Source organism: Trifolium pratense, linkage group LG7, assembly GCF_020283565.1.
Source record: "Trifolium pratense cultivar HEN17-A07 linkage group LG7, ARS_RC_1.1, whole genome shotgun sequence".
NCBI classification, from domain to species: Eukaryota; Viridiplantae; Streptophyta; class Magnoliopsida; order Fabales; family Fabaceae; genus Trifolium; species Trifolium pratense.
The window spans coordinates 56985173-57008870 of record NC_060065.1 but is presented as its reverse complement, the minus strand read 5'-3'; the positions used below and the strand labels follow the sequence as shown (position 1 = coordinate 57008870).

The window sequence follows — 23698 nt, the reverse complement described above, 5'->3', positions numbered from 1 at the left end:
TACTTGTTTACTTTTATATAAAAAATGAAAAACACAAACATTTTTATTACATAAAAAATACTATATTATTACTTATCCTAACCAATTATAGGAGAGGACAGAGGAAGAAATAAATGCATTCAATATTACTATACTGTTTCTTTTTATTTTAATTTATGTTATTTTAATTTTATTGGTTTACTTTAATTATCTGTTTAGTGGAATGGTGACATAGTACTATTATGAATTTTGGGTATAAAAACAGCATCTGGTAAGTAAATTCTCAGCGTCTTGTGTTTCATCTTCATTATTTATTTGGATGTGTTAAATGTCACAAGTCTAAAACAGATTCACCCTAATTTGTATTATAGTATCTCATTTTATTTTATTCTGTCCAATCCATGAATTCACACCTAGTGTAATTTTATTCCTGTGTAATTATCTTTTTATAGGAGACAATTCACTTTTAGATTCATTGGATAATTGATGAATTTGGCCTATTTTTTATTTTTTTGAACGGCTGATGAATTTGGTCTATAATATAGATCAGATACATCAATTATTCAATGAATCTAAAAAGTGACTTGTCTCTTAAAAAAATGAATGGAGGTAGTATTTGGCATCATACCTTCAAGTTCATAGCTCCAATTTTTCTTGTCATTGAGAATTTCTCTTAATGTTTGAGTAATTTAATTTATATTAAGCTATTGCATCATTTGAGGTTGATGTCAATGTCATTTTTATATTTGGGGTATAATGTTGTTGACGTTTTTTTTAATAACAAAAATTCCAGGCATCACTGGAATCTATTCGTGATTCTCTTGCTGAAGAGTTGGTCAAATTGACAGCACAGGTAAGTTCAGCTTCCTGTATCAAAACTATATATGAATGGACAAAATATGGTTTTTACAGTAATAACCATATTTTGTCCATTCATATATAGTTTTGATAAGCTGATTTTATTCCTATTGCTAGATGACACACTTGTAAGTGGTCTAGAAATTGAAAAGTTTGAGCCGCTTGCAGACAATGTATGGGAAGCAAAACACCAATTTAGAGATGTTGCAGTTAAGGTCATTAAAAACAAGAGAGACGCCTTGGCAGAAATTCAAGCATACGTCTCTAAATTCAAGCATACGGAAATTCAATGACCCCCTCTATGCTAAATTTGTTCCACATCCATCATACAGGTATTTCGGAGGCTTTAGAAATTAATAGAAACTGGAACGTCATATTGCCTCGGTGGTGGTTGTGAATGAAAGCTGGGAAGAGTGTTCCTCCTATATCGTGTCATATGCTTCTGCTATGATTAACACTACTGCTCCCACAAAAAATCCAGTCTGATGATAATTGCGGATCATATTTCTGCAGTATCGTTTTAAAAACCAACCAATAGCTTTTTAAACAAACTCAAATGGCACCTAATTAAATTGCTCCTCAATTCTTTGTAGATGGCTTTGGCTTTGTCCTGATATGGCCCACTCTCTGCAAGATTCAGCTTACACATTAGTTTCAAGAAGCAATGAATACAAGTTGAATATATGCAGATATACCTTTCTCAGCATAATGTAACAAGAGTTGCATAGACATCTTAGTTGAGCTCACAGGTCAAAGATTTCATCACCATATGTCAGCAACTTGTTAATTGTTTACTTTGTTGATTAATTATATATAATTTCTTCATTTTAAACAGTTTATGATTAATTTAATCCAAAGCTTAACAAATACTAAATTCAATATTTCAAGATAGCCAAGTAATATAATTCAAAACAATTAAAAAACTTGCATTTCATTAAAAACATTTTATTTCAAAATTTTAACTATCAATGCAGTGCTCTCTATTTAGAGAACACTTTCAAAAATACGTGTATACCGCTATCAGTGAAGAGCACACGGTATTCTTTAGTAAAAGGCGAAAGAATAGTTCACTTTGTGCTCATCACACGGTTCCGTATTTCAACATAAGCAGGCTCATATTATTTATACAGTAAGCAGTTTACTTTCATATATGCTGCAGCCGATGTGGGCTTTGATAAAACAATATGGGCAATTAAAGAAAGACAAATACCTTGTTTACCATACTTTGTAACATCCTTGTATATGTACACAACCAATTAATATGAAAACTTGTCTAAGTTTAGAATCTCATGCTATGTGATGATACTTCTGTAGCAGGCAGAAGTGAATTACAGATTGACATGTCTAAGTTATACATATATTTTTGATTTGGAACATAACCATAATTAACTCAAACGTGCTTAAAAACCATTATATATGCATATCAGTTAAGTCTCCACTTTGGTCCAACAGAATTTTCTGCACTAGTATTGGCTCCAAGATTTTTGGATACCTCTTGGAGCTGCAACCAAGATAATAATCAACATATTTTTCAGCAATTCTTGCACTCTAATATAAAACTAGTGATCCATATCAAAGATTACAAGATATTTATAATAGAATAATTGTAGCACGAGCATAATACTTAATTACTGCACAGAACCAAATACAACCCCGGCATATGTTAAGGTAACAATTTAAAAAGACAACAATTTGATATGGAGAGTTTAAACTTAAAGCAAGAATTTGTTTAAAACTTCCTTAGAAGAACCTAGAGTTTAACCTTTCATACCTAGCCCAATTGCCTCGGAGCCTTTCATGATCCTTAGTCTCCTACACGAGTCAGCGAACATCTGCATCAAGCAACAATTTAACTAAGTCAGTTCAACCATTGGACTATCATGATTTAACATAAGCTTCAATATGAAAGTGTTTCGGAGAGCTTATAGGAACAACTTATGACATGTCCATAAGTTGTTTTCAGTTTATTTTTCATAAGTTCTTCATGATAGCTTATGAAAATAGCTTATAGCATATACGAACAAAGTTTAACTTATTTTATCTTTTGTTACAGATATAGCTTAATACATAAGCAATTATATGATACATGATTATGCTAAAAGCGCTTAATTAAGTTTGTTTATCCAAACAGCGCCTAAAAAGAAATAACTTACCCCCAAGGAACATCACCTACAAGCATCCAATTTCCATCTTTATCTTCATATATATGTAAGAACATATTTAGATCCATGAAGAAGATCCCTCAAAGAGCTCTCACTTAGTCCATCTTTTCCAGGAAGTCCAGGAGAATTGCATTGACCTGATTTTAGGAATAGGCATACATTAGAGCACAAAATGGTTATATACATAAACACTTAATTAACTGTGTATCCAAACAAGGTCTAGATAAGTAAGTTAAGCTAGGAAACTTTATTGATATAGATCATGTCATTAATTTCACAGCTTGTTAACAAAAGGTGTATCAAAAATCAAAATAAGTTTCTTAAATCTAGACCATCAAAGTAATCCAATGAACCAGATACAACAACAACAACATTGTTCATGTCTATTTTTCTTTGTCTTGTCTGCTGGTATTAACGTTGCTGCCAAAAACTTTCTAACCAATCATATTTGGGTCAACCAATAAAAATAAGGATATTTTGATATAAACAATGTAATATACTGTAATTTCCATTCCTAAACTTTAATCATCACCATTATTCCTCATAGATAGTACTATCCAATAATCTCCATGACGACAAAGAGTGAGATTAAGCTTATAGGCAAATGGTCAAGTCCTTATGTGGCAAGGGTGAAGATTGCCCTTAACATCAAATCACTTGAATATGAAAATTTTGAAGAGAATGAAACCTTTAACCCCAAAAGTGATCTTCTAGTTCAATCCAACCCTGTTTATGGCAAAGTCCCAGTTCTCATTCACCAAAATAAACCCATTTGTGAGTCTCTTATCATTGTTGAATACATAGATGAAACTTGGTCAACTTCTCCTTCTATACTTCCCTCTGATTCTTATGATAGATCACTTGCTTTATTCTGGGCTGCTTATATAGATCAAAAGGTACCTTCTTTTTGTTTTCCTTTTTCTTGTTAATTCATTGGATGTATTTTTGATGTTTTTTTTTTTTATAATTTTTTGATATATAAAAAAAACTAAAGGCCTAAACTGATCCTTAAAATATAGGGTGAGTTATTTGATCATGAGAAATTGAAACTATGAATTTGATTAATTATTAAAAACATCAAATGTTAGTCCAAATTGGATCTACTTGGATTGACTTATTTAAGTTTGTCTAGTGACATAAACACTCATAAGACTGAGAGAGCTTATAGATTTTTTTTTTTTTTGACTTGTTCATAACTCATAAGCTCTCTAAAATGACTTATATGAACAATTATAGCTTATACTTGTGAAAACAATTTGACTTTATTCTATATGTGTTTAATTAAGTTGTTTATCCAAATAATGGTATAGTCTTGAAGACACTAAAATGTTTCTAAAAATCGTCTTAAAAATGACCGAACATTTGAGATTTTTGAGAACAGAACCATTGCTTTTCATTTCTTATGATCAAATAGGTATCTGTGTCATATGGTCTTCAGAAAGAAATGAAATTTGAACTAATATGAAGTTTAATTGTTTGATTTAATTTTATCATTTTGTGTGAAAATGGAACAGTGGTTTCCTCCTATGCAAAGCATAATTACTGTTGAAGGAGAGGAGGAAAGGAAGCCATATTTTGAGGTAATGGAAGAAGTGGTTGAGAAGATGGAGGAAGCTTTTGGAAAATGCAGCAAAGGAAAGCCATTTTTTGGTGGGGATAAGATTGGTTATCTTGATATTGCATTTGGAAGCTTTTTGGGATGGCTTAGTGTGATAGAGCATGATTATGAAAGGAAAGTTTTGGTTGAAGAAAAGGCTCCTAATTTGGTGAAATGGGCTGAGAGATTTGTTGTTGATCCTGCTGTCAAGGGACTTATACCTGAGACTGAGAGACTTGTTAAACTTTCCAAAGCTCTTCAGATCAAATGGAGAGCTGCTGTTGGTAAGATATAGAATTTGGAAGTGGGAGAATGGAGATGTTTGTCTAAATATGATGAACTTGTTGAAAAAAATAAAATAAAATAAAACCAAACTATTTTAACAGGTCGGTTCAGTTCATAAAACAAACAATTTGGTTCGATTACTATGAATTTTGAAAACAGTTCTGTTTGGTTTTCCTCTCAAACCGAACCATGCCCACCCCCTAGCAGTGACTATAAATATCGAGGAATGAATTCTCTACGGTCAAATAATGATTGCAAGATAATATCAAATATCGGATTTGAATAAATGGTAGTATATGCCAACAAAGCCATCCCACAATCTGTATCCTATTACAAATGTTTGATATAATGAAGAACACATAAGTTAACAAATTAGTAGATAAAACATTTTCTAGAAAAAAAAAACCAAAAATTCATCACTCATTTAGTATATGTTTGGATTCATTGAGATTTGCAGAATCACGATCGGTCACCTTTAGAATTTCAACAAAAAATCACTGTTTCTCCGTGATTCTGCCAAACTCACTGTGTCAATCCAAACATACACCATGCAAAAGATTGCCAAAAGGTTAATTGAACAAGAAAAAAAATAGTGAAATATAAAAACAATAAGCAGGATGATACAAAGAAACATAGTTTGCAGCAGGAGCATTAGCATCCTCATTTGTTCCAGCAACCTGTTTATTCTTTTCATGTAGTAGCTTCACAGATTGGTGAAGAATCTCATTGATATATATTTTTTGTTGCATTTGTATTAGTCTTCTGAATATTAGTTTGAGTCTCTAAACCAACAAGAGAAAACAAAGTAGTTCCACTTCCAGCTTGAGATCCATCATTAACAGAGAAAATCCAGATTATTTACCCTCAATTATCCATAAAGTTAAAATACACGATCTTTCTTAGACCGGTGGAAATTTAAATGGTATAGAGGAACGATGTAAAAAACATTCCATGCATATGCAACGTGTTCATATTCAAGGGTCCTAATGTCCTATCACCCATGCATCTACATTCACGGCGTTCTTAAGAAGTTCACATTCCTCAACAATTTCCATGATTAGTAGATAAAATATCTGTGTCCTATTACAAATGTTTGATATAATGAAGAACACATAAGGTTAACAAATTAGTAGATAAAATAAAACATTTTCCATAAAACAAAAAATTGAACTAGTTTTGAATTATCTATATGTTCCTTGATTTTGGTGTACGTCCATGCTCCATTTCAAGGTGGATGTATGTATGTTGTTTTGATGGAAAATGTGTAACTCACAATATCACTACTAAGGGTCCTCGTTGCGAGTTTGTCACACTTGTCGCAAACACGCTATCATCTGCAATGTCACGGCCAGACAAAGCTACTAGGGGCTGGTTTGTTCTCAATGGGATGTACAATGGCTTCGCCCGTGGGAACAAGTTGCCAGGCTATTAAGAATATAGATAGTTAGTAATCAACTAGAGTTAGTTGATATGTTCCAAAATTTCAGGCATCCAAAATTATATCCATCCAAAATTTATGGCAAAATATCTTATTTCCATTCATCATCGGCCAAAATATAATGTTTTCTCAAGTTCATGGAGTATACACCTGCCCCTCCATTTTCTTCCTCCAGATCCTTCTCTGTTTTTCTCTTCTCCTCAGCAGCTGCTTGCTTAGCTTCCAAAACTGCTGGGGGAATACATGGAGGCCTTTCCTTCTGGTCACGTGGCTTCGGAAATGCAACATGCATGAAGCCTGTTCCGACAGTCATTGATTTTGTTAGACAGACTTCATCTTTAGCTCAACCCTCTGATTCAGCAACCTCTCACAAGCTGCATTTCTCACCGCAATCACACCTTCTTCCGTCAATGCACTCATGGTCATGGTCAACAACACATCAGCATCTGTCCCCTCGCCTCCTTGACCAATTGCAGTTTTCAATGCATCAGCTTTCATCTCATTCACCAACTTCATATACTCCTCAGATAATCCACTTTGGGTAAAATGCCTCTTTTAGGTTTTTGTGTTCAATAACAGTGTACTTATCTTTTCGAGGTGGCATATTAATTACCATTACCATTGTAGTTAAGTGTATACTGTATTATACATGAGCCGATTTGGATTGACTTATTTGCATTTATATATTGCATAAGTAAGTACTATCTCTATGTGTCAGTATCTTGGTTGTGTCCGATGTTCATGTCTAAGATGTTCAATCATTAGACTAAGATGTTCAATCATGTTTCGTTTGAGATATTTTCAAACTTTGATGTTTTAAATTTGGTAAGTGGTAATTGTGTGTGCTTTGTAAGATATTTCTAAGCATTGTTATGAACATGCATTCTAGTTTGAGTTAAGGACTTGATATTGTCAGCACAATAAGTGTTGTTATTTCTTGTGTATGGACAGTGTTTTAAAAACCGGCCAAAGATCGAACCGGTAATACCTTCATGTCATATTTCAATCGGTTGAATCACGATCATGTCCTGACATGCTTAAAACAAACCGTGAACGAACCAATCAGCAGATTAACCGGTTCTCGGTTCAACATGTTGAACTGACTGGTCTGATTTAGAACACTTTGGTATGAACATAATCAAAATCGTTTCTTGTCACTTTATACACATAGGATAGGAATGAACTCTGAAAAATATACAATTCCCTGAGTAGACAGAATGGGAGAATATAGTTTTTAATTGATTTTTTAATCCTTTTCGAGATTCATTTTGTGTAAGTACTAGCATAATACCAGTGCATGGCGTTGCCGCAATATTTTTTTTTATCATATGACGAATATTGTATAGTTCAAAATTAGTCCCGTTATAAAATTATTCATCAGAAACAACTTATTTTCTGGGTATAATATTTATTTAAATTTTTCATTAACAAAAACTTGTTCTTCGTGTATATAGTCATTATTTAAATTTTTCATTAATAGTAACTTTTATATCAGATATTCATAAAAATTCATATTATATTCATACCCTTTAGTAAATTTGCTGGTTTGGTCCAGTATCTTATGAAATGTAACATTTGATTTTGATGTAACCGGTTAGATCATTCATACATAAATAAAACCATAAGACTGTCCATAAATCCTAGCTCAACCGACAGAAATATCGAAATTGCTAGTGTCGAATGTCAGGACCGGGGTTCGAACCCTAGTCACTCCACTTTGTGTATGTGAGTTTTCAATAACTTTGTCATTTCGTCTATAAAAAAAAACCTTAAGGACTTACCTTTGATGAGGTTGTTATGATAAAATGCTTCAGCAAATAAAGTTCAAAGGCTCATTGACTTTCAATTCAATAAAAATATAGGCACAAAAACTAGTATGATCACATTCACATTATGACTTTGACCTTATAATTAGAGATAGAGGTGTTCCTTAATTCTATAAAAAAGAAAAACAGAGAGATAAAGGTGTTCAGTTGACCCTTGAAAGAGGGAAAGTAATGCTTGATCTCTATGCCTTCTTCAAAGGAAACTTAAACTTCCTTTTAGTGAAAGATGGTTAGGCCATCTTGTGTGAATCAACATTTTGATCTAACATGTAGGGGTCAAATAATTTAGTCAATCAAAATAATTTTTGAAGATAAAACTTTTCAATTATTTTAATTTCTCAATAAGAACTTTAAAATTATCGAATATGTAAGTTTCAGTAATATTTGTGACTTCATCATCTACGAAAAAAAAATTTCTTCGAAATTAAATTAATCCACGAAAAATATCACACAGTTAGCCGCTGTTTTAAATATCGACTGTTGATCTTTAATCAGACAGCTGTAATTATGCAGCACAGATTTCTATGATTTTTAACAGTTTGAGATCTCAACCACTCATTTTAGATCGGAAGGTCCTGATCAACTACTGCGTGAAAACTGTGTGATAATGGACAGCAGGAAATCTGTTTCCTGAATTTGTATGCATGTGCCAAACTTTGGTGTCAACCATTCCGGCTAATAGTTGTATTAAATTTCCTTGTCTTGTCTTGTCTTGTTTATATCCAAGTTGCATACAAGAAAGACATTCATTCAATGTTTTTATTCTAGTTTCTCCACCTTCAAACATGTAACAGCTATACAGGATAAGACTGCTTAATACAGAATGTTGAGATTAACTAAAATTAAATACACATTTTCCTTTGTTTTGACTTTATTTTAAATTTTATAATATATTTTTTATCAATAGGGTGATGAAGGATATACGAAGCTTCTTGTTTATTGACTTGTAACTTAAAGGATTAGTTTTTTTTTTTTTTATTTAAGAAAATTAAAGGATTGGCTATTTTGTTGGTTTTTAAATTATTGAGAATTTTTAAATATGCCTGAATTTAAAATATTTATAATTGAGTCCTTGAATTTGTCAAAAAACATTTAATTAGATCCTGAACTAATTTTTTAAGAGTCCCTGAAATTTTAAACAATTTACAATTATATATATAATTATTATTAGGTCGTTAAACTCTTAAATATTTGTATTTGGGTCCCTAAATTCAGGGACCTAATTATAAATTACTTAAAAGTTTAGGGACCAATTAAAAAATTGTTTTTAATTTTTTTGGAGGGCCCTCTATACTTTTATTAGACCAAAATTAAATGGTCCAATGACTTTTAAAATTCCAATATGCAAATGAAAATGTTATAAGCAAGCACTAGTGTTTCATATATATATATATATATATATATATATATGATTATTGCTTACTTTACTTGAACAACAAGTTGATTCTGCTCTTTGTTTAGTTTTGGAGTTTTCTATCATTGTTAGAACTTTTCTAAACTAGAAAAAGGGAGATGCAGACCACTGAGGAGCAGAAGGTTCAACAGCAGGTAGGGAGACCATGGAGTACTGGACTATTTGACTGCCATGAGAACCAAACAAATGGTAATATCATTATCTACTCTACTTTAATTCCTTCACAAAAAAAAATCTTGATAAAATTTGGTAATATCTAACCTTGTTGAAGTTCTAAGTAATTTTTGAACACATGGACAGTCAGAGAACCTATGTAGCACCGACACTTTAGATTGTTGAAGGCATGTCTGAGTCTGACACACAGTGTGTCAGACACCAACATGACAATGATCCATATATAAATGAATTCAATTATTTTATTTTTTTCAAATTATTATCGGTATCGACTTGTAAGTGCCAGTATTGTATCTGGTGTCTATGTCGTGTCTGTGTCAATATTCATATTACAGGACTAGCCTCAGAATTTTTCCATATTTTGATATCTTTGTTTTTATCCCTACTATGAACTTTTGAATTGTTTGAATTCTTCATACTTGAGAACAGAATCTTTTTACTTGCTAATCACATTTTTGTTTCACTGTTAAAATTTGTAATATGCAGAATGACTTATATCTAATTATATATACCTTGTTTTATTGTTGGCAGCTGTTATGACAGCATTTTTTCCTTGTGTAACATTTGGGCAGATAGCAGAAGTATTGGATGGTGGAGAACTCAGTAAGTAACCTCTAACACTTAATTCTCAAACTTTAATACACATGTTTTCAAATATTAACATAGTGTTTGAATTGTTAATTCTAATCATGTAAGGTTGTCATCTTGGAAGCTTCATTTACCTGCTAATGATGCCTGCTTTGTGTACTCAATGGATTATGGGATCAAAGTACAGAGAAAAGATAAGGAAAAAGTATGATTTGGTTGAAGCTCCATATACAGATGTGATTTCTCACATCTTTTGTCCATGTTGTTCTCTATGTCAAGAATTTAGAGAGCTTACGAAAAGAGGACTTGACCCGGCTCTTGGTAATTCATCTCTTATATATTTACATTTACCTTTTCATTTTTACATTCTCTTCTCATAAATAAAGTTGTTCATAACGTAAAATGACTTAGCATATGTTTGGTATCACGGTAGGTATGTTAGAATCACGGTGATCCACCGTAATTTTTCTTTCAAAAGCTACAGTGTGCAGCTTCTGTGAAATTACGGTGGATCACATGATTCTGGCGTATCCATACAAAACATAGGCTTAAAGTTGAGAACTCTAACAAAAATTGACTGCATGAAGTTGATTCTTGTTTTATCTTTTTGCAGGGTGGAATGGTATTCTTGCAAGACAGCAAAGTGATCAAACATTGAACAATCCTCCCCCGAGCCAATCCATGTCCAACTGACCGTTCTTTCAAAATTAGTGAAAATTGTATTTCTTTTGATTGTTTTTTGTGTTCATGTTTGATGCTTGTAACTGAATTATAAGAAAATAAAGCCACAACTTGGCAATTTCATATTTTTCTGTCTCAAATATATAACTTATACTAAGTAGAGACTATAGTAACTTCAGTTTCCTTAATCAGTTCCCTAATCATATTGCTAAGAAAACTCATTATGCTAAGAAGCCAATACTACTTATCATAATGACCCTTATTAATATTATCTGAGATCCAACTCTCTTTTTTCTCCTCTTGAAGTAATGTCATTAACGATGCTGACTATAAGAGAAGCCACTAAATTTCCTACAGCAGATCCTAAGCTGAATAGTGACGCTGTAATGCTCGACATGCTGCTCGGAATAGAATTCTGATTGGCCTATTGCATTAAATGCTTCTGCAAATCCACACAAAATATTATGTGGAATAAGCCACATTGCATGTTAAAACTGCTTTTGGATTATCAGAGTATCCTTCTTGAATTGTTTTTCTTCTCCTTATAGTTTCCACAATAGCTGAAACTACAAAGTCTAGAAAGGAGGAATATTTTCCAATTCCTATTCTTTTTTTGGCACTAATAATAACTTGCTTTCCTCTTACTTTTGAAGCGAGAGGAAGGAAGATACAGTCGTAAACCCCTGCGGTTATGAACACTTCCAATGTTATGAAGTCACCGAAAGAGCCTGCTGGAATTTTGAAGTTTGAAGTGATGTGTCTGTCCATTGTTTGGGTTTGTAGCAACCAAAATGAGGTTTGGCTAGTGCTAACTGATATCATGATACTTGAAGACCAAAGGGGAATGATTTTGATTATGGCTTTTAGCTGTTCAACTTGCTCAATTGTACAAAGATTCTATCTCTTTGGGGTTGATCCATCAGAAGCAATATATTTTTCTGTCTTTGTTGATGCAAGCTTTACTCAGAAACCTAAAACTCAAAAGTATCACCTCATTTAGTTAATCAATGGTTTCTTTCAAACTTAATTAATATTGAATAAATCTCCAAAATCGTCTTGAAATTGCACGGCCATGTCAACCAAGTGTCAACATAGTTCATGAAATTATTGATATTCAATGAAATTGAAAATATTTAATCACATTAGTCTTTTAGATCGGTCATTTTAGTCCTTGAAATTCTCCGAAAAAACTAATGTAATCTGATCGAGGATTTTCAATTTCAAGGACTAAATCGAATGCTACAATTTTACGGACTAAATTGCCAATTCAGTCAATTAAGATAACCATTAGGTTAAAACGATTGCATTGAAGTTCAACCTTAATTTATCAGTTGGAGCAACAAGTGTTGAGTCCTTGTTTTGGTGATACATTCCACCAGAATCTGATAGAAGATTAATAGTAGTTAATTAAATAATTATTAGGTAGTAGTTTATTAAATAATTTAGATAGTATTTATATTATTAATTGATCATCTATGTTATTGGGTTTTGTTTGGTTGGACTTTATCCTCTAGGCCCATTAAGAGTCTTATATATATATATATATGTAGTGTTCTTATCAATTTGGAATCAATGAATGAAAATGAATGTTTTATTTTATGTTTATTTTACTTGTTTTCTTTATTGCTTTTCTAGGTTTAGCTTAGTATAGCTTGATAGAGCCTCAACTCTCTATCAGAATCCTTAGGTGGAAGTGAGAGTTTTCTGTTCTTATAAGAAACAACTGTTACTCGAGCGAAACCAGTAATCATGCTACTATGTGGCTTCCGCTTAACATAGCGTGGCGAAACAAGGAAAAACAACAAAAATGACAAGAACATAAGTGCGGCCGGAATACCAAAACCTAGTTTCCAACCAAGATGATCTTGAATATAGATTATACCAGTTAATGAAAAAACGAGCAACAGCTTGAGAAGCTATGTACCAGTTTATAAAACTTTCCTAGACTCTTTGATTATTTGGTTCAGTTTTTTTGTTGAGTTGATCAGCGCCAAATGCTAAGGAACATAAGAAAACTCTGAAATGATACAATTGTTTTTGAAGTGTATAGTATCCCTTGCCCAAAAGTTAGGGACTAGTCCATTAATGCATTGAGGTTATTCCACCTCAAAGTACGATATAATAACATTATAATTTCTAATGTATTATCTGGTATGGATACAAGTAAACATTAGACAGATAAGGATCTTGTTAAGATCATATCATATCTTACTATCATCTATTTGCGAATGAACTCGTACATAAATAAATTGAGTATTCATAAACAAATAGTTTGATTTGTATAGCCTCTACACATATTTGTGACTACTACAAATTTGGCTATCCAATTTGAGTGTGAATCATGATCATGTACTATTATGGATATTTGCTCTATAATCTAACTATCTGACTAAACTTCAGCATATATATCATATCAACCATAACTTGAGCATCTCTAACTCCAAAGACCTTTCCATTTTTGCTGAATCAACCTCATTAATCCTTAGTTAACTCTTCCTTCTTTGAACCATTTTCTTCACTAATCTTGAATTCAGTTAATTCTTTCTCCTTTGAACTATCACTAACCTTGTCATCAAAAAGTGGATTCACATTCTTGAGTTCAGTTGAATCTTCCACCTCGGAACCATTTTCTTCCGTAATTACCTTGGATAACTGATCAACTGTAGGTCCATAAGCCCAACTGCATACTAAATAATACACTAAATTAAGAGCACTAACACCAGCTATAACCCAATAATACTTGTCGAAACGACCCTTGTTAATATTATCAGTGATCCACCCGTCTTTACCATCTTTCGAAGTAACGTGTTCTATAGTGCTAAATACAAAAGAAGATACTAAGTTTCCTGCAGCCATTCCCAATCCTCCAAGGGAAGTAGCGACACTAGACATACTCCGCGGAAACTCTGTGTAATAAAACTCGTTTTGGCCTATACCATTGAATGCTTCAGCTATACCACCTAAACAAAGTTGAGGTGCAAGCCATAACGCAGACATTTTCAACACTCCATGAGTATCATTCAAAAATCCTTCACTGATTGCTTTCTTTCTCCTTATACTCTCAAATGTTGCAGCAATTACCAAGTGAATAAAAGATAAAAACAATCCAATTCCCATTCTTCTCTTTGCACTGATCCTTACTGGTTTACCTCTTATCTTTGATGCTAGAGGAATAAGAACACGGTCGTAGAGAACTATCCATACAAATATTGCACCTACCATGATAACACTCAAAGATCCTGCTGGAACTTCAAAATGTGAGGTGATATGTCTGTCCAAAGATTTAGCTTGAAGCAATCCAAATGAACCTCCAATGTTAAGGGACATCATGATCCCTGTAGACCACAATGGAATAACTCTAACAATGGCTTTTAGTTCTTCTACTTGATCTACGGTGCATAGTCTCCATGGATTTATTGCTGTACCATCAGGGGCTATCTCTTGTTCATGATCCCTAATAACACAAGCTTTATTCAAAAACCTGAAAATGAAAAGCATAAGCTGATGAAATCAAATATTTAATCAGAGAAACGGTCTTTGTACAACCAAATTTGGACAGCTTTCGCAACAACTTTTTAAGTTATAAACAAAACTCAAATTGATGCTTAATTACATTCAATAGACAGATGATGGATATATCAGGTGTCGCAATTCATTAAGCACCATTAGCCAAGAATTTGGACGTGGTAACCATATTTTTCAGATGTTCAACTACATGAAGATTTGAACACCTGACAAGTATGGTTAATCACGTCTAAATTTAAGGTTAAAGAGTTTTGACACATGGTATATATGCTGATCATCTATTGAATATAATTAACAGCCTATTTGAGCTGAGTATGCCACTAAAATTGTTGTCGCAAAAGTTGTCAAATTAATCCACATGAACAAAATATGCAAAAGCTCAAAAGGTGATATGATAATTTGATTCTATATACCTTAGTCTATCAGTTGGAACAACAAGATCAAGATCTGAGCTGTTGTTGTGATGATAAAATTCAACTGAGTCCTTAGGTGGTAAGGAAAGTTTTCTGTTCTTATAAGCAGCAACAGTGACTTGTGCAAAACCAGTGAACAAACTTGTTCTTTTTGTAATCTTTACATAAAGAGGAGAAGCAAGAAAGAAGAAAAGAGTAGATAAAAACATAAGCGCCGCTGGAACACCAAAACCGATTTTCCAACCTAGATGATCTTGGATATAAACAATTACAGTGAGAGCTAATATGACAGAAATAGTTGTGAAAGCATAATACCAACTGAAGAATATTTCCAAGACCCTATGGTTATTCGGATTATCTTTCCTATTTACTTGGTCTGCACCAAATGCTAAAGAACATGAAAGACCACCATTTCCAATTGACATTAGACCAAAGGCAGACAGTAACATTGCCATTTGACCGTTTGTTGCTGATTTACAGCCTTGAGTTGGTTGGCTACAAGGCGGAGGTCGCGCTGCCGGGATCATGGCTGTTAACCACAACAGTGTCATTCCCTATAACACAAAAGCAAAAAAGAAGCATTGTTATTTGCTGCCAACTTTACTCATTACAGCACTAATTTCATAAAATATGATTGAATATGTTAGCGGCCAACACTCGGTGGGATTTAGTCCCACATCGGATAGATAGGACTCTTGAGAAGAGTTTATAAAGAGGAGTCAATCCTCACCTTACAAGCCGGTTTTGTAAGGATGAGTTAGGCCTCGATATTCGTGACATGGTATCAGAGCCTATCGGGTCTATCATTGGGCTTCCGACATCGTTCACGCTTCAGGCCCATTAGGCCGGGCTGAAGCGTGAGGGGGTGTGTTAGCGGCCAACACTCGGTGGGATTTAGTCCCACATCGGATAGATAGGACTCTTGAGAAGAGTTTATAAAGAGGAGGCAATCCTCACCTTACAAGCCGGTTTTGTAAGGATGAGTTAGGCCTCGATATTCGTGACAGAATATACCAAATTTGGTGGAACTTTTTTCCCTTTTTCATACAAGGGAATATATCACTATCTCAACAACCAACTTTGAATCATAAAAAAGAATCTGAGAACACTTTAACAGAATCTCATGTATCCATTAATAATTACTTTATCATATGAATCTGAGGACACTTTAACAGAATCTCAACAAAATAATTAAAATTGAACACAAGCATCATGATATTCAAATCTAAACAATTTTCTATCCTTACTAAGATTCATAAACTCCCAAAATTGAACTGAATCATATGCATATGCAATAGAGTAAGAGAAAAAAAGAATATATATTACCAGAAAACTGACAGCAGAACCTAATCCAACACCTAGGAATCGACCCAAATAAGAATCTGCAATAAAAGCACCAACCACAGGAGTGAAATTGCTGGCTGCTGAAGATAAGAGAAGAATCTGTGTAGCTTTTCCAAGATGAAGCCTATAACTTCCCATAAAATACAATATCATGTTTGGTAATAGTCCCAAACTTGCCATTCTAGCAAGCGCTTCATTTGCTGCAACAACAAAACCATATTAACAACAAAACCATATTAAAGTATTCTCTGTAAATGACCAAGAATAACTAGTAAAGATCCCATGCAAGATTGCTCGAACGAAGAGAAAAAATAGTAACATCTGAGTCATCCTCCGTTCTATCCTGAGTCATCATCCCTCTTCTGATAGAACGGAGGATGACTCAGTTGTAAAGTAGCATGAAACATATAACTAGTAAAGATCTCATGCAAGATTGCTCGAACAAAGAGAAAAAAATAGTAACACCCGAGTCATCCTCCTCTTCTGATAGAAGAGAACGGAGGATGACTCAGTTGTAAAGTACCATGAAACATAGTATAAGATAGATAGATATATAGATAGAGATAGATAGATAACATACCAATGATGAAAGGCATGGTGATAAGACCACCCTTGCGTTTTTGAGGTTGTTGTGAAACCATTTCATCATGAGAATCAACAACAGATGAAAGTTGAAGTTCCTTGTCCATTTTTGGAATGGAAGATAGAAGGAGGACACAAGGAGAGTGAAGTGTTGAATTGTTTAAGTAGTAGCAATATTGTTGAATGCAAATTGGAATAAGAAGTGTGAAATGATGTGAATGATTGAGAATTGCAATGGACAATCAAATAAATTGTGTGTGAATGCATATCTGTAATGCACTAACACAATTTGTGTCCTATATACTAAGGCTCTTTTAATATATTATAAATATTACTATAAACTTATAAAATACTGAAATCAAATCAATCATTGAAAACTTACAAAAAAATATCAATCATTGTAATGAATCTTGACACACCGGCACTAGATACGTTCACATGCATGATGTATACTTTGACTTATTTTGTAACCATAGTCTCTATAAGTAGAAAATAGAGTTAAAAATTCGTAGTCTTCTTTTTATCATGTAGATTTTTTTCATTTTTTTGTTGAGTTTAATTTGATACACTGGGAGATTAAAAAAAGAGAACAATGAATGATTTTACACTGACAACTAATCACAATCGGTCTAAATTACTAACATATCACACTTGTACATGTGTAAAATAATCTTTACGCATAGAGCTTATATAAATTAAATCTTTATTTTTTGATAAACTAATAAGAGTTTAATGGATATAAGCAGGCAGAGTAAAAAAAAAAAAAAACTTTACACACTCGATTAATAAGAATGATTCAACCTTTCATGTCATATCAAAAAATTGGGGTGACGCAGAAAAAATAAATAAATAAATTGGGGTGACGTGGTGAAAAACATGGTTGTGATTGGTTGACAGTGTAAATTATTTTAACTGTATATGCATATTTTTAGTATTTAATAAGATTATTTTTAGTTAATTTTAGTAATTAACTGTATGTCATATCACTTGTATGTGTAAATTCTTTTTATCATGTGCATATCTTATTAATCAAATAACCTAAAATATCTTCGTATTTGAGTTTTAATGATATTTATCACATAATTTTTTTTGGTACGTAAACAAATTAAAATAACAAAGTCATTAGAAACGTAAAATAGAAAATGGAACGACTGAAATTCGAACTCGGATCATAATTTTTGATTTAGCAATTTTGACCGAAGCTGGGAGTAGTATTAAGCATACACCGTGTTTGCCGGTAGTGCTACTTGCATTGGTTACACACACTGCTGACAATAATTTAATTGGCGGTGCCAACTTCTACCTATCATTTTTTGAATTTGCAATTTTGCATGACTCACACTATCATCACTCATCGATTCATCGCTTTATATAATCATTCCTACGACTCATGCACGGTTAACATTCACACTAAATTAATTAATTAATATCACAGTGATTATAAAAATCGACATGATATAGTATCAAATTAAAACTAATAATTAATCATAAACAATAGCACTAGTCCAATCAAGTTAGTTTTGACTCATTTTAAACAATAGCACTCGGAGACATGGATACGTCACTGGAGACGGATCCAAAAAAATCAATCAGTGGGTCATGATCACATCTTACATATAAAAAATATTTCCTCCGATTCTTAATATAAGAGAGAATTTGCTTTCCAGATTCATAGAATGTTGAATGTATTTGATCTATTTTTTAGTTCAAATACATCAATCATTCCATGAATCTAAAAAGTTAATTTTTTTCCTATATTAAGGACCTGAATTTATACGGAATAAAATAATGATATTATTATCATTGAGCGTCTCATGTAGATATTTCAATTGATAAACTAAAAGACTCTAAAAAGCTAGTAAATTCATGTGCTCAAATTTTAGAAACTAACATAACTCTCTAATTTAATAACATTTACCCAAACAAGAAATGCAAAAATTTAGACATTACAAAATCAAAGATCTAATATAGGCATGGGTAATTTTAGTAAGGTGTTTGTTTTATTCAGATTTGCATATTTGCTTTGATCTAAATTCAACATATATATCATATATCAACCATAACTTCAGCATCTCTATCTCCAAAGAAAGAGCCTTCCAGCCATTTGCTGAATCAACCTCATTAATCCTTTGTTAACTCTTCCTCTTTCAAGCCATTCTTGAATTCAGTTAACCTTTTCTCCTTTGAGCTAACACTAACCTTGTCATCAAATAGTGGATTCACATTCTTGAGTTCAGTTGAATCTTCCACCTTGGAACCATTTTCTTCGGTAATTGCCTCGGATAATTCATCAACTGTAGGTCCGTAAGACCAACTGCATACTAAATAATACACTAAATTAAGAGCACTAACACCGGCTATAACCCAATAATACTTGTCGAAACGACCCTTGTTAATATTATCAGTAATCCAACCGTCTTTTCCATCTTTAGAAGTAACGTTTTTTATAGTGATGAATACAAAAGAAGATACCAAGTTTCCTACAGCCATTCCCAATCCACCAAGGGAAGAAGCAACACTAGACATAGACCGCGGAAACTCCGTGTAATAAAACTCATTTTGTCCAATACCATTGAATGCTTCAGCTATACCACTTAAACAAAGTTGAGGTGCAAGCCATAATGCAGACATTTTCAACACTCCATGAGTATCATTCAAATATCCTTCTTTGATTGCTTTCTTTCTCCTTATACTCTCAAAAGTTGCTGCAGTTACCAACTGCAGAAAAGATACCAACAATCCAATTCCCATTCTTCTCTTTGCACTGATCCTCACTGGTTTACCTCTTATCTTTGATGCTAGAGGAATAAGAACACGGTCGTAGAGAACTATCCATAAAAATATCGCAACTACCATGATAACCATCAAAGATCCCGCTGGAACTTCAAAATGTGAAGTGATATGTCTGTCCAAGGATTTTGCTTGAAGCAATCCAAATGAACCTCCAATGTGAAGGGACATCATGATCCCTGTAGACCACAAAGGAATAACTCTAACAATGGCTTTTAATTCTTCTACTTGATTTACGGTGCATAGTCTCCATGGATTTATTGCTGTACCATCAGGGGCTATGTCTTGTTCATGATCCCTAATAACACAAGCTTTATTCAAAAACCTGAAAATGAAAAGCATAAGCTGATGAAGTCAAATATTTAATCAGAAAAACGGTCTTTGTACAACCAAATTTGGACAGCTTTCGCGACAACTTATTAAGTTATAAACATAATTCAAATAGATGGTTAATTACGTTCAACAAATGGTTAGTGGATATATCAGGTGTCACAACTCATTAAGCACTCTTGAGGTGTTCCTCTTATGCCAAACACTATTGGGCTTAGTGCGTGGATATAAATGGTAGGTGGCCCAACATATCTTGGAGAAACTCTGAAACCATCTTAGAATTGGGAGTTGGGCATAACTCAACCTTAGAAAACCGGCTTGTAAGGTGAGGATTGCCTCTTGCTTATAAACTCTTGTCCATACCAAATCAAATTCGATGGGGGACTTCTTAACATTATCCACTTAGATTGTAGTCGCAAAAGTTGTTAAATTGTAATTGTTCAAATAAAAGGAGGTATGATTATTTGATTCAATATACCTTAGTCTATCAGTCGGAACAACAAGATCATGATCTGAGCTCTTATTGTGATGGTAAAATTCGACTGAGTTCTTAGGTGGTAAGGAAAGTTTTCTGTTCTTATAAGCAGCAACAGTGACTTGTGCAAAACCAGTAAACAAACTTGTTCTTTTTGCATTCTTGACATAAAGAGGAGAAGAAAGAAAGAAGAAGAGAGTAGATAAAAACATAAGCACCGTTGGAACACCAAAACCGATTTTCCAACTAACATGATCTTGGATATAAACAATTACAGTGAGAGCTATTAGGACAGAAATAGTTGTGAAAGCATAATACCAACTGAAGAATATTTCCATGACCCTATGGTTATTAGGATTATCTTTTCTATTAACTTGGTCTGCACCAAATGCTACAGAACATGAAAGACCACCATTTCCAATTGACATTAGGCCAAAGGCAGATAGTAACATCGCCATTTGACCTGGTGTTGCTGATTTACAGCCTTGAGTTGGATGGTTACAAGGTGGAGGCCGCGCCGCTGGGATCATGGCTGTTAACCACAACAGTGTCATTCCCTATATATAACAAAAGCAAAAAAGAAGCATTGTTACTGTTAGAATAGAAAATATATGCATAAGCTTTATATATTATAGTTTGTTGAGAAAATATCTCTATGATTAGGTCTCTCACGCACAACACTATTGTTCATTGGATTTGGTGCGTGGATATAAATGGTGGGTGGCCCAACCGATTTTGGAAAGGCTTTGATACCATGTTGAAATTGGGAATTGGACTTAACTCAAACCCTACAAAACCGGTTTATAAGATGAGGATTGCCTCTTATTTATAAAGTCATGTTCAGGCCAAGTCACATCCGATGTGAGACTTCTTAACAGTTACCAACTTTTCTAATTACAGCACTAATTTCTTTTTTTGAATAATTACAGCACTAATTTCATAACAATTTTCTGACGTAAGATTCATAAACTCCCAAAATTGAACAGAATCATATGCATATGCAAGTCAAAAGACAAGAAAAACACAATAGAGTGAGAAAAAAAAATACTACAAATTACCAGAAAACTGACAGCAGAACCTAATCCAACGCTTAGGAATCGACCCAAATAAGAATCTGCAATAAAAGCACCAATTACAGGTGTGGAATTGTTGGCTGCTGAGTATAAGAGAAGAATCTGTGTAGCTTTTCCAAGATGTAGCCTATAACTTCCCATAAAATACAATATCATGTTTGGTAATAGTCCCACACCTGCCATGCTAGCAAGTGCCTGATTTGCTGCAACAACAAAACCATATTATACAACAAAATTCAATCTCATTCAAACTAAAGTACTAAAAAAATCCAATTGTATAACTAGATAGATAGATAGATAGATAGATAGATAGATAGATAGATAGATAGATAGATAGATAGATAGATAGATAGATAGATAGATAGATAGATAGATAGATAGATAGATAGATAGATAGATAGATAGATAGATAACAGACCAATGATGAAAGGCAAGGTGATAAGACCACCCTTGCGTTTTTGAGGTTGTTGTTCATGATCATGATGAACATCAACAACAGATGAAAGTTGAAGTTCCTTGTCCATTTTGGAAGATAGAAGGACAAGGAGAGTGAAGTGTTGAATTGTGTTTAAGTAGTAACAATATTGTTGAATCAATGATGTCAATGCTTGCAAATTGCAATGGACAATCAAATAACAAGTTTGGATGATATTTATGGCTTCCTCTGACAACAAAGAGAAATGAAGTTTTATTAATTAGGCATACAACGTGTTTGCCTGTGGTGCCTACTAAGTACACTTGCCTTTTGTTTCACTCACAGTCTCACACACTGCTCAGTGCTCACATTATTTTAGCAGCGGTGTCTTCTGGTTCTAGCTACTAACTCTTACTATCTTAATTTGCATGGCTCATATTCCTACGATTCAGTGTTAACATTCACATTAAATTCATTAATTAATATCACAGTGATGATAAAAATCGACAATTAGCAATAGCACTAGCTAGTCCAATCATTCAGTTAACTATATAATTGTCTTCTCATCATACGGTTAACCTGTGGCTAAAATCTAGTACCGCAAACTAATGACTGTGAGAGTATTAATCATCTAACTCTCATTTTCTTTTCTCATTAAACCTAAAAATAGATAATTCATTTTTTTTTTTTTGTTAAATAGTCTAATTTGTTAGAATTTCACTTTTTAAGGTGAATAAGTGATAGGTCTGAGCATCGGTCGGGTTCGGGCCGAAAATCACTAAATTGATAAAAACCGCAATCATTTAATTTGGACCCAATTTCGACCGTCTATATCTTCGGTTTGTTCGGGTTCGGGTCATACGGGTGGCGGGTTGAACGGGTCGGTTATTACGGGTTAGATCGAAACTTTGTTTACATCTAAAACTCATTCATTATCCAAAAATTCCTAATTTTCGAATAGTTTAATACCTCGTACACAATGCAACAAAAGATAGACGAAGTAAATTAAAAAACAAAGAGGGTAAGATGCAGTTACTTTCTTTCAATATGTAGATCTAAAGACAATAAAATATTAAGTAGAAGAGACGTAGAAATTAAAATAGATCTAGAATATATATATTAGAATATATTTCCCACCTTCTTTATCACCATATTATTAATTATAAGTTTTGTAAAATATAATATTTTTATCTTATATCAAAGATGGATAAAAATAACAAAGAGAAGAGTATATTAGATTGAAAGGGAGAGAAGGAAAAAAATTAATTTGCATCTAATGGTTGTTCGGTCGGTTTCGGTTATGGAGAGATAGAATTTTAGAGACCCGCACCCGCCCGTATGCAACCGTTCATGCCCGGTTTTTTTGCAATTTGTTGACCCGAGACCCGACCCGCACCCGACCGAATGCTTCAATGTGTTGTCGGTTATATCGGTTTCGAGTCGGGTCTCGGGTTCATGCTCACCCCTAATAAGTGAAATACCATGATTCAAACTGCAATCTCTGCATATTACGTGTAATATCCCTACCATTTGAGTTATGTTCAAGGAGACCTAAAAATACGTAATTATTTAATTATTTGTTAATACAATATATAGATATGCTATAATTTTGTATCTATCGATTTATAAATTCCAACATAAAGTATATTCCATTAGGCCGTCATTGAAAAAATTACCTTAAACTGAAAAAAATAATATACTCAACCAATCTTGTAATAAATTATTTATATCTCTACTTAAATTATTTAT

At 33.2% G+C, this 23698-nt stretch overlaps 5 protein-coding genes, 1 non-coding gene and 1 pseudogene across 7 annotated transcripts; 2 read left to right on the top strand and 5 right to left on the bottom strand.

Moving 5' to 3' along the window:
- Positions 1-1139: 1139 nt before the first annotated feature.
- Positions 1140-3267, bottom strand: LOC123899148 (auxin-responsive protein IAA16-like). Of its 2 annotated transcripts, XM_045950209.1 has the most exons (3): positions 2990-3267; positions 2609-2669; positions 1140-1464 (listed from the first exon to the last, which is right to left on the bottom strand). In XM_045950209.1, the coding sequence occupies exons 1-3, from the start codon at positions 3065-3067 to the stop codon at positions 1358-1360; spliced, it is 246 nt and encodes an 81-aa protein (XP_045806165.1). In that variant the 5' UTR covers positions 3068-3267; the 3' UTR covers positions 1140-1357. The 2 variants fall into 2 exon arrangements, 1 of the variants encoding a protein (XP_045806165.1); XR_006805519.1 differs by lacking the exons at positions 1140-1464; positions 2990-3267 and adding an exon at positions 1491-2338 and having other exon boundaries at positions 2609-2670.
- On the bottom strand, positions 1812-1928 carry LOC123900242. The gene has a single exon (XR_006805893.1). It is a non-coding gene; the product is annotated as a U5 spliceosomal RNA (small nuclear RNA).
- A 166-nt stretch (positions 3268-3433) lies between the features above and the next one.
- Positions 3434-5253, top strand: LOC123899147 (glutathione S-transferase U18-like). Its single transcript, XM_045950208.1, has 2 exons — positions 3434-3895; positions 4514-5253. The coding sequence occupies exons 1-2, from the start codon at positions 3569-3571 to the stop codon at positions 4889-4891; spliced, it is 705 nt and encodes a 234-aa protein (XP_045806164.1). The 5' UTR covers positions 3434-3568; the 3' UTR covers positions 4892-5253.
- A 4312-nt stretch (positions 5254-9565) lies between these two features.
- Positions 9566-11127, top strand: LOC123897249 (protein PLANT CADMIUM RESISTANCE 8). The gene is made up of 4 exons (XM_045947808.1): positions 9566-9748; positions 10265-10336; positions 10430-10642; positions 10935-11127. Exons 1-4 carry the CDS (start codon positions 9658-9660, stop codon positions 11012-11014), a joined length of 456 nt encoding a protein of 151 aa, XP_045803764.1. The 5' UTR covers positions 9566-9657; the 3' UTR covers positions 11015-11127.
- Positions 11128-11155: 28 nt separating this feature from the next.
- On the bottom strand, positions 11156-13220 carry LOC123896689 (annotated as a pseudogene).
- Positions 13221-13223: 3 nt separating this feature from the next.
- LOC123897248 (protein NRT1/ PTR FAMILY 1.2-like) lies at positions 13224-17182 on the bottom strand. Its single transcript, XM_045947806.1, has 4 exons — positions 16865-17182; positions 16267-16484; positions 14941-15494; positions 13224-14483 (listed from the first exon to the last, which is right to left on the bottom strand). The coding sequence occupies exons 1-4, from the start codon at positions 16971-16973 to the stop codon at positions 13478-13480; spliced, it is 1887 nt and encodes a 628-aa protein (XP_045803762.1). The 5' UTR covers positions 16974-17182; the 3' UTR covers positions 13224-13477.
- A 1551-nt stretch (positions 17183-18733) lies between these two features.
- On the bottom strand, positions 18734-22524 carry LOC123898478 (protein NRT1/ PTR FAMILY 1.2-like). The gene is made up of 4 exons (XM_045949445.1): positions 21953-22524; positions 21520-21737; positions 20465-21018; positions 18734-19981 (listed from the first exon to the last, which is right to left on the bottom strand). The coding sequence occupies exons 1-4, from the start codon at positions 22056-22058 to the stop codon at positions 18988-18990; spliced, it is 1872 nt and encodes a 623-aa protein (XP_045805401.1). The 5' UTR covers positions 22059-22524; the 3' UTR covers positions 18734-18987.
- Between the last annotated feature and the right edge of the window lie 1174 nt (positions 22525-23698).

What these genes read in the sequence shown, in the direction of transcription:
- LOC123899148 (XM_045950209.1), bottom strand. Translation starts at nt 3,067, where the DNA reads ATGGATCTAAATATGTTCTTACATATATATGAAGATAAAGATGGAAAT. An exon ending in TAGGTGATGTTCCTTGGGGG is followed by an intron (nt 2,670 to 2,989) that starts TAAGTTATTTCT and finishes TGCTTGATGCAG; the next exon opens with ATGTTCGCTGACTCGTGTAG. An exon ending in CTCCGAGGCAATTGGGCTAG is followed by an intron (nt 1,465 to 2,608) that starts GTATGAAAGGTT and finishes TGAATCTTGCAG; the next exon opens with AGAGTGGGCCATATCAGGAC.
- LOC123899147 (XM_045950208.1), top strand. Translation starts at nt 3,569, where the DNA reads ATGACGACAAAGAGTGAGATTAAGCTTATAGGCAAATGGTCAAGTCCT. An exon ending in CTGCTTATATAGATCAAAAG is followed by an intron (nt 3,896 to 4,513) that starts GTACCTTCTTTT and finishes AAAATGGAACAG; the next exon opens with TGGTTTCCTCCTATGCAAAG.
- LOC123897249 (XM_045947808.1), top strand. Translation starts at nt 9,658, where the DNA reads ATGCAGACCACTGAGGAGCAGAAGGTTCAACAGCAGGTAGGGAGACCA. An exon ending in CCATGAGAACCAAACAAATG is followed by an intron (nt 9,749 to 10,264) that starts GTAATATCATTA and finishes TATTGTTGGCAG; the next exon opens with CTGTTATGACAGCATTTTTT. An exon ending in AGGACTTGACCCGGCTCTTG is followed by an intron (nt 10,643 to 10,934) that starts GTAATTCATCTC and finishes ATCTTTTTGCAG; the next exon opens with GGTGGAATGGTATTCTTGCA.
- LOC123897248 (XM_045947806.1), bottom strand. Translation starts at nt 16,973, where the DNA reads ATGGACAAGGAACTTCAACTTTCATCTGTTGTTGATTCTCATGATGAA. An exon ending in CACCATGCCTTTCATCATTG is followed by an intron (nt 16,485 to 16,864) that starts GTATGTTATCTA and finishes TTGTTGTTGCAG; the next exon opens with CAAATGAAGCGCTTGCTAGA. An exon ending in GTTCTGCTGTCAGTTTTCTG is followed by an intron (nt 15,495 to 16,266) that starts GTAATATATATT and finishes TTTGTGTTATAG; the next exon opens with GGAATGACACTGTTGTGGTT.
- LOC123898478 (XM_045949445.1), bottom strand. Translation starts at nt 22,058, where the DNA reads ATGGACAAGGAACTTCAACTTTCATCTGTTGTTGATGTTCATCATGAT. An exon ending in CACCTTGCCTTTCATCATTG is followed by an intron (nt 21,738 to 21,952) that starts GTCTGTTATCTA and finishes TTGTTGTTGCAG; the next exon opens with CAAATCAGGCACTTGCTAGC. An exon ending in GTTCTGCTGTCAGTTTTCTG is followed by an intron (nt 21,019 to 21,519) that starts GTAATTTGTAGT and finishes TGTTATATATAG; the next exon opens with GGAATGACACTGTTGTGGTT.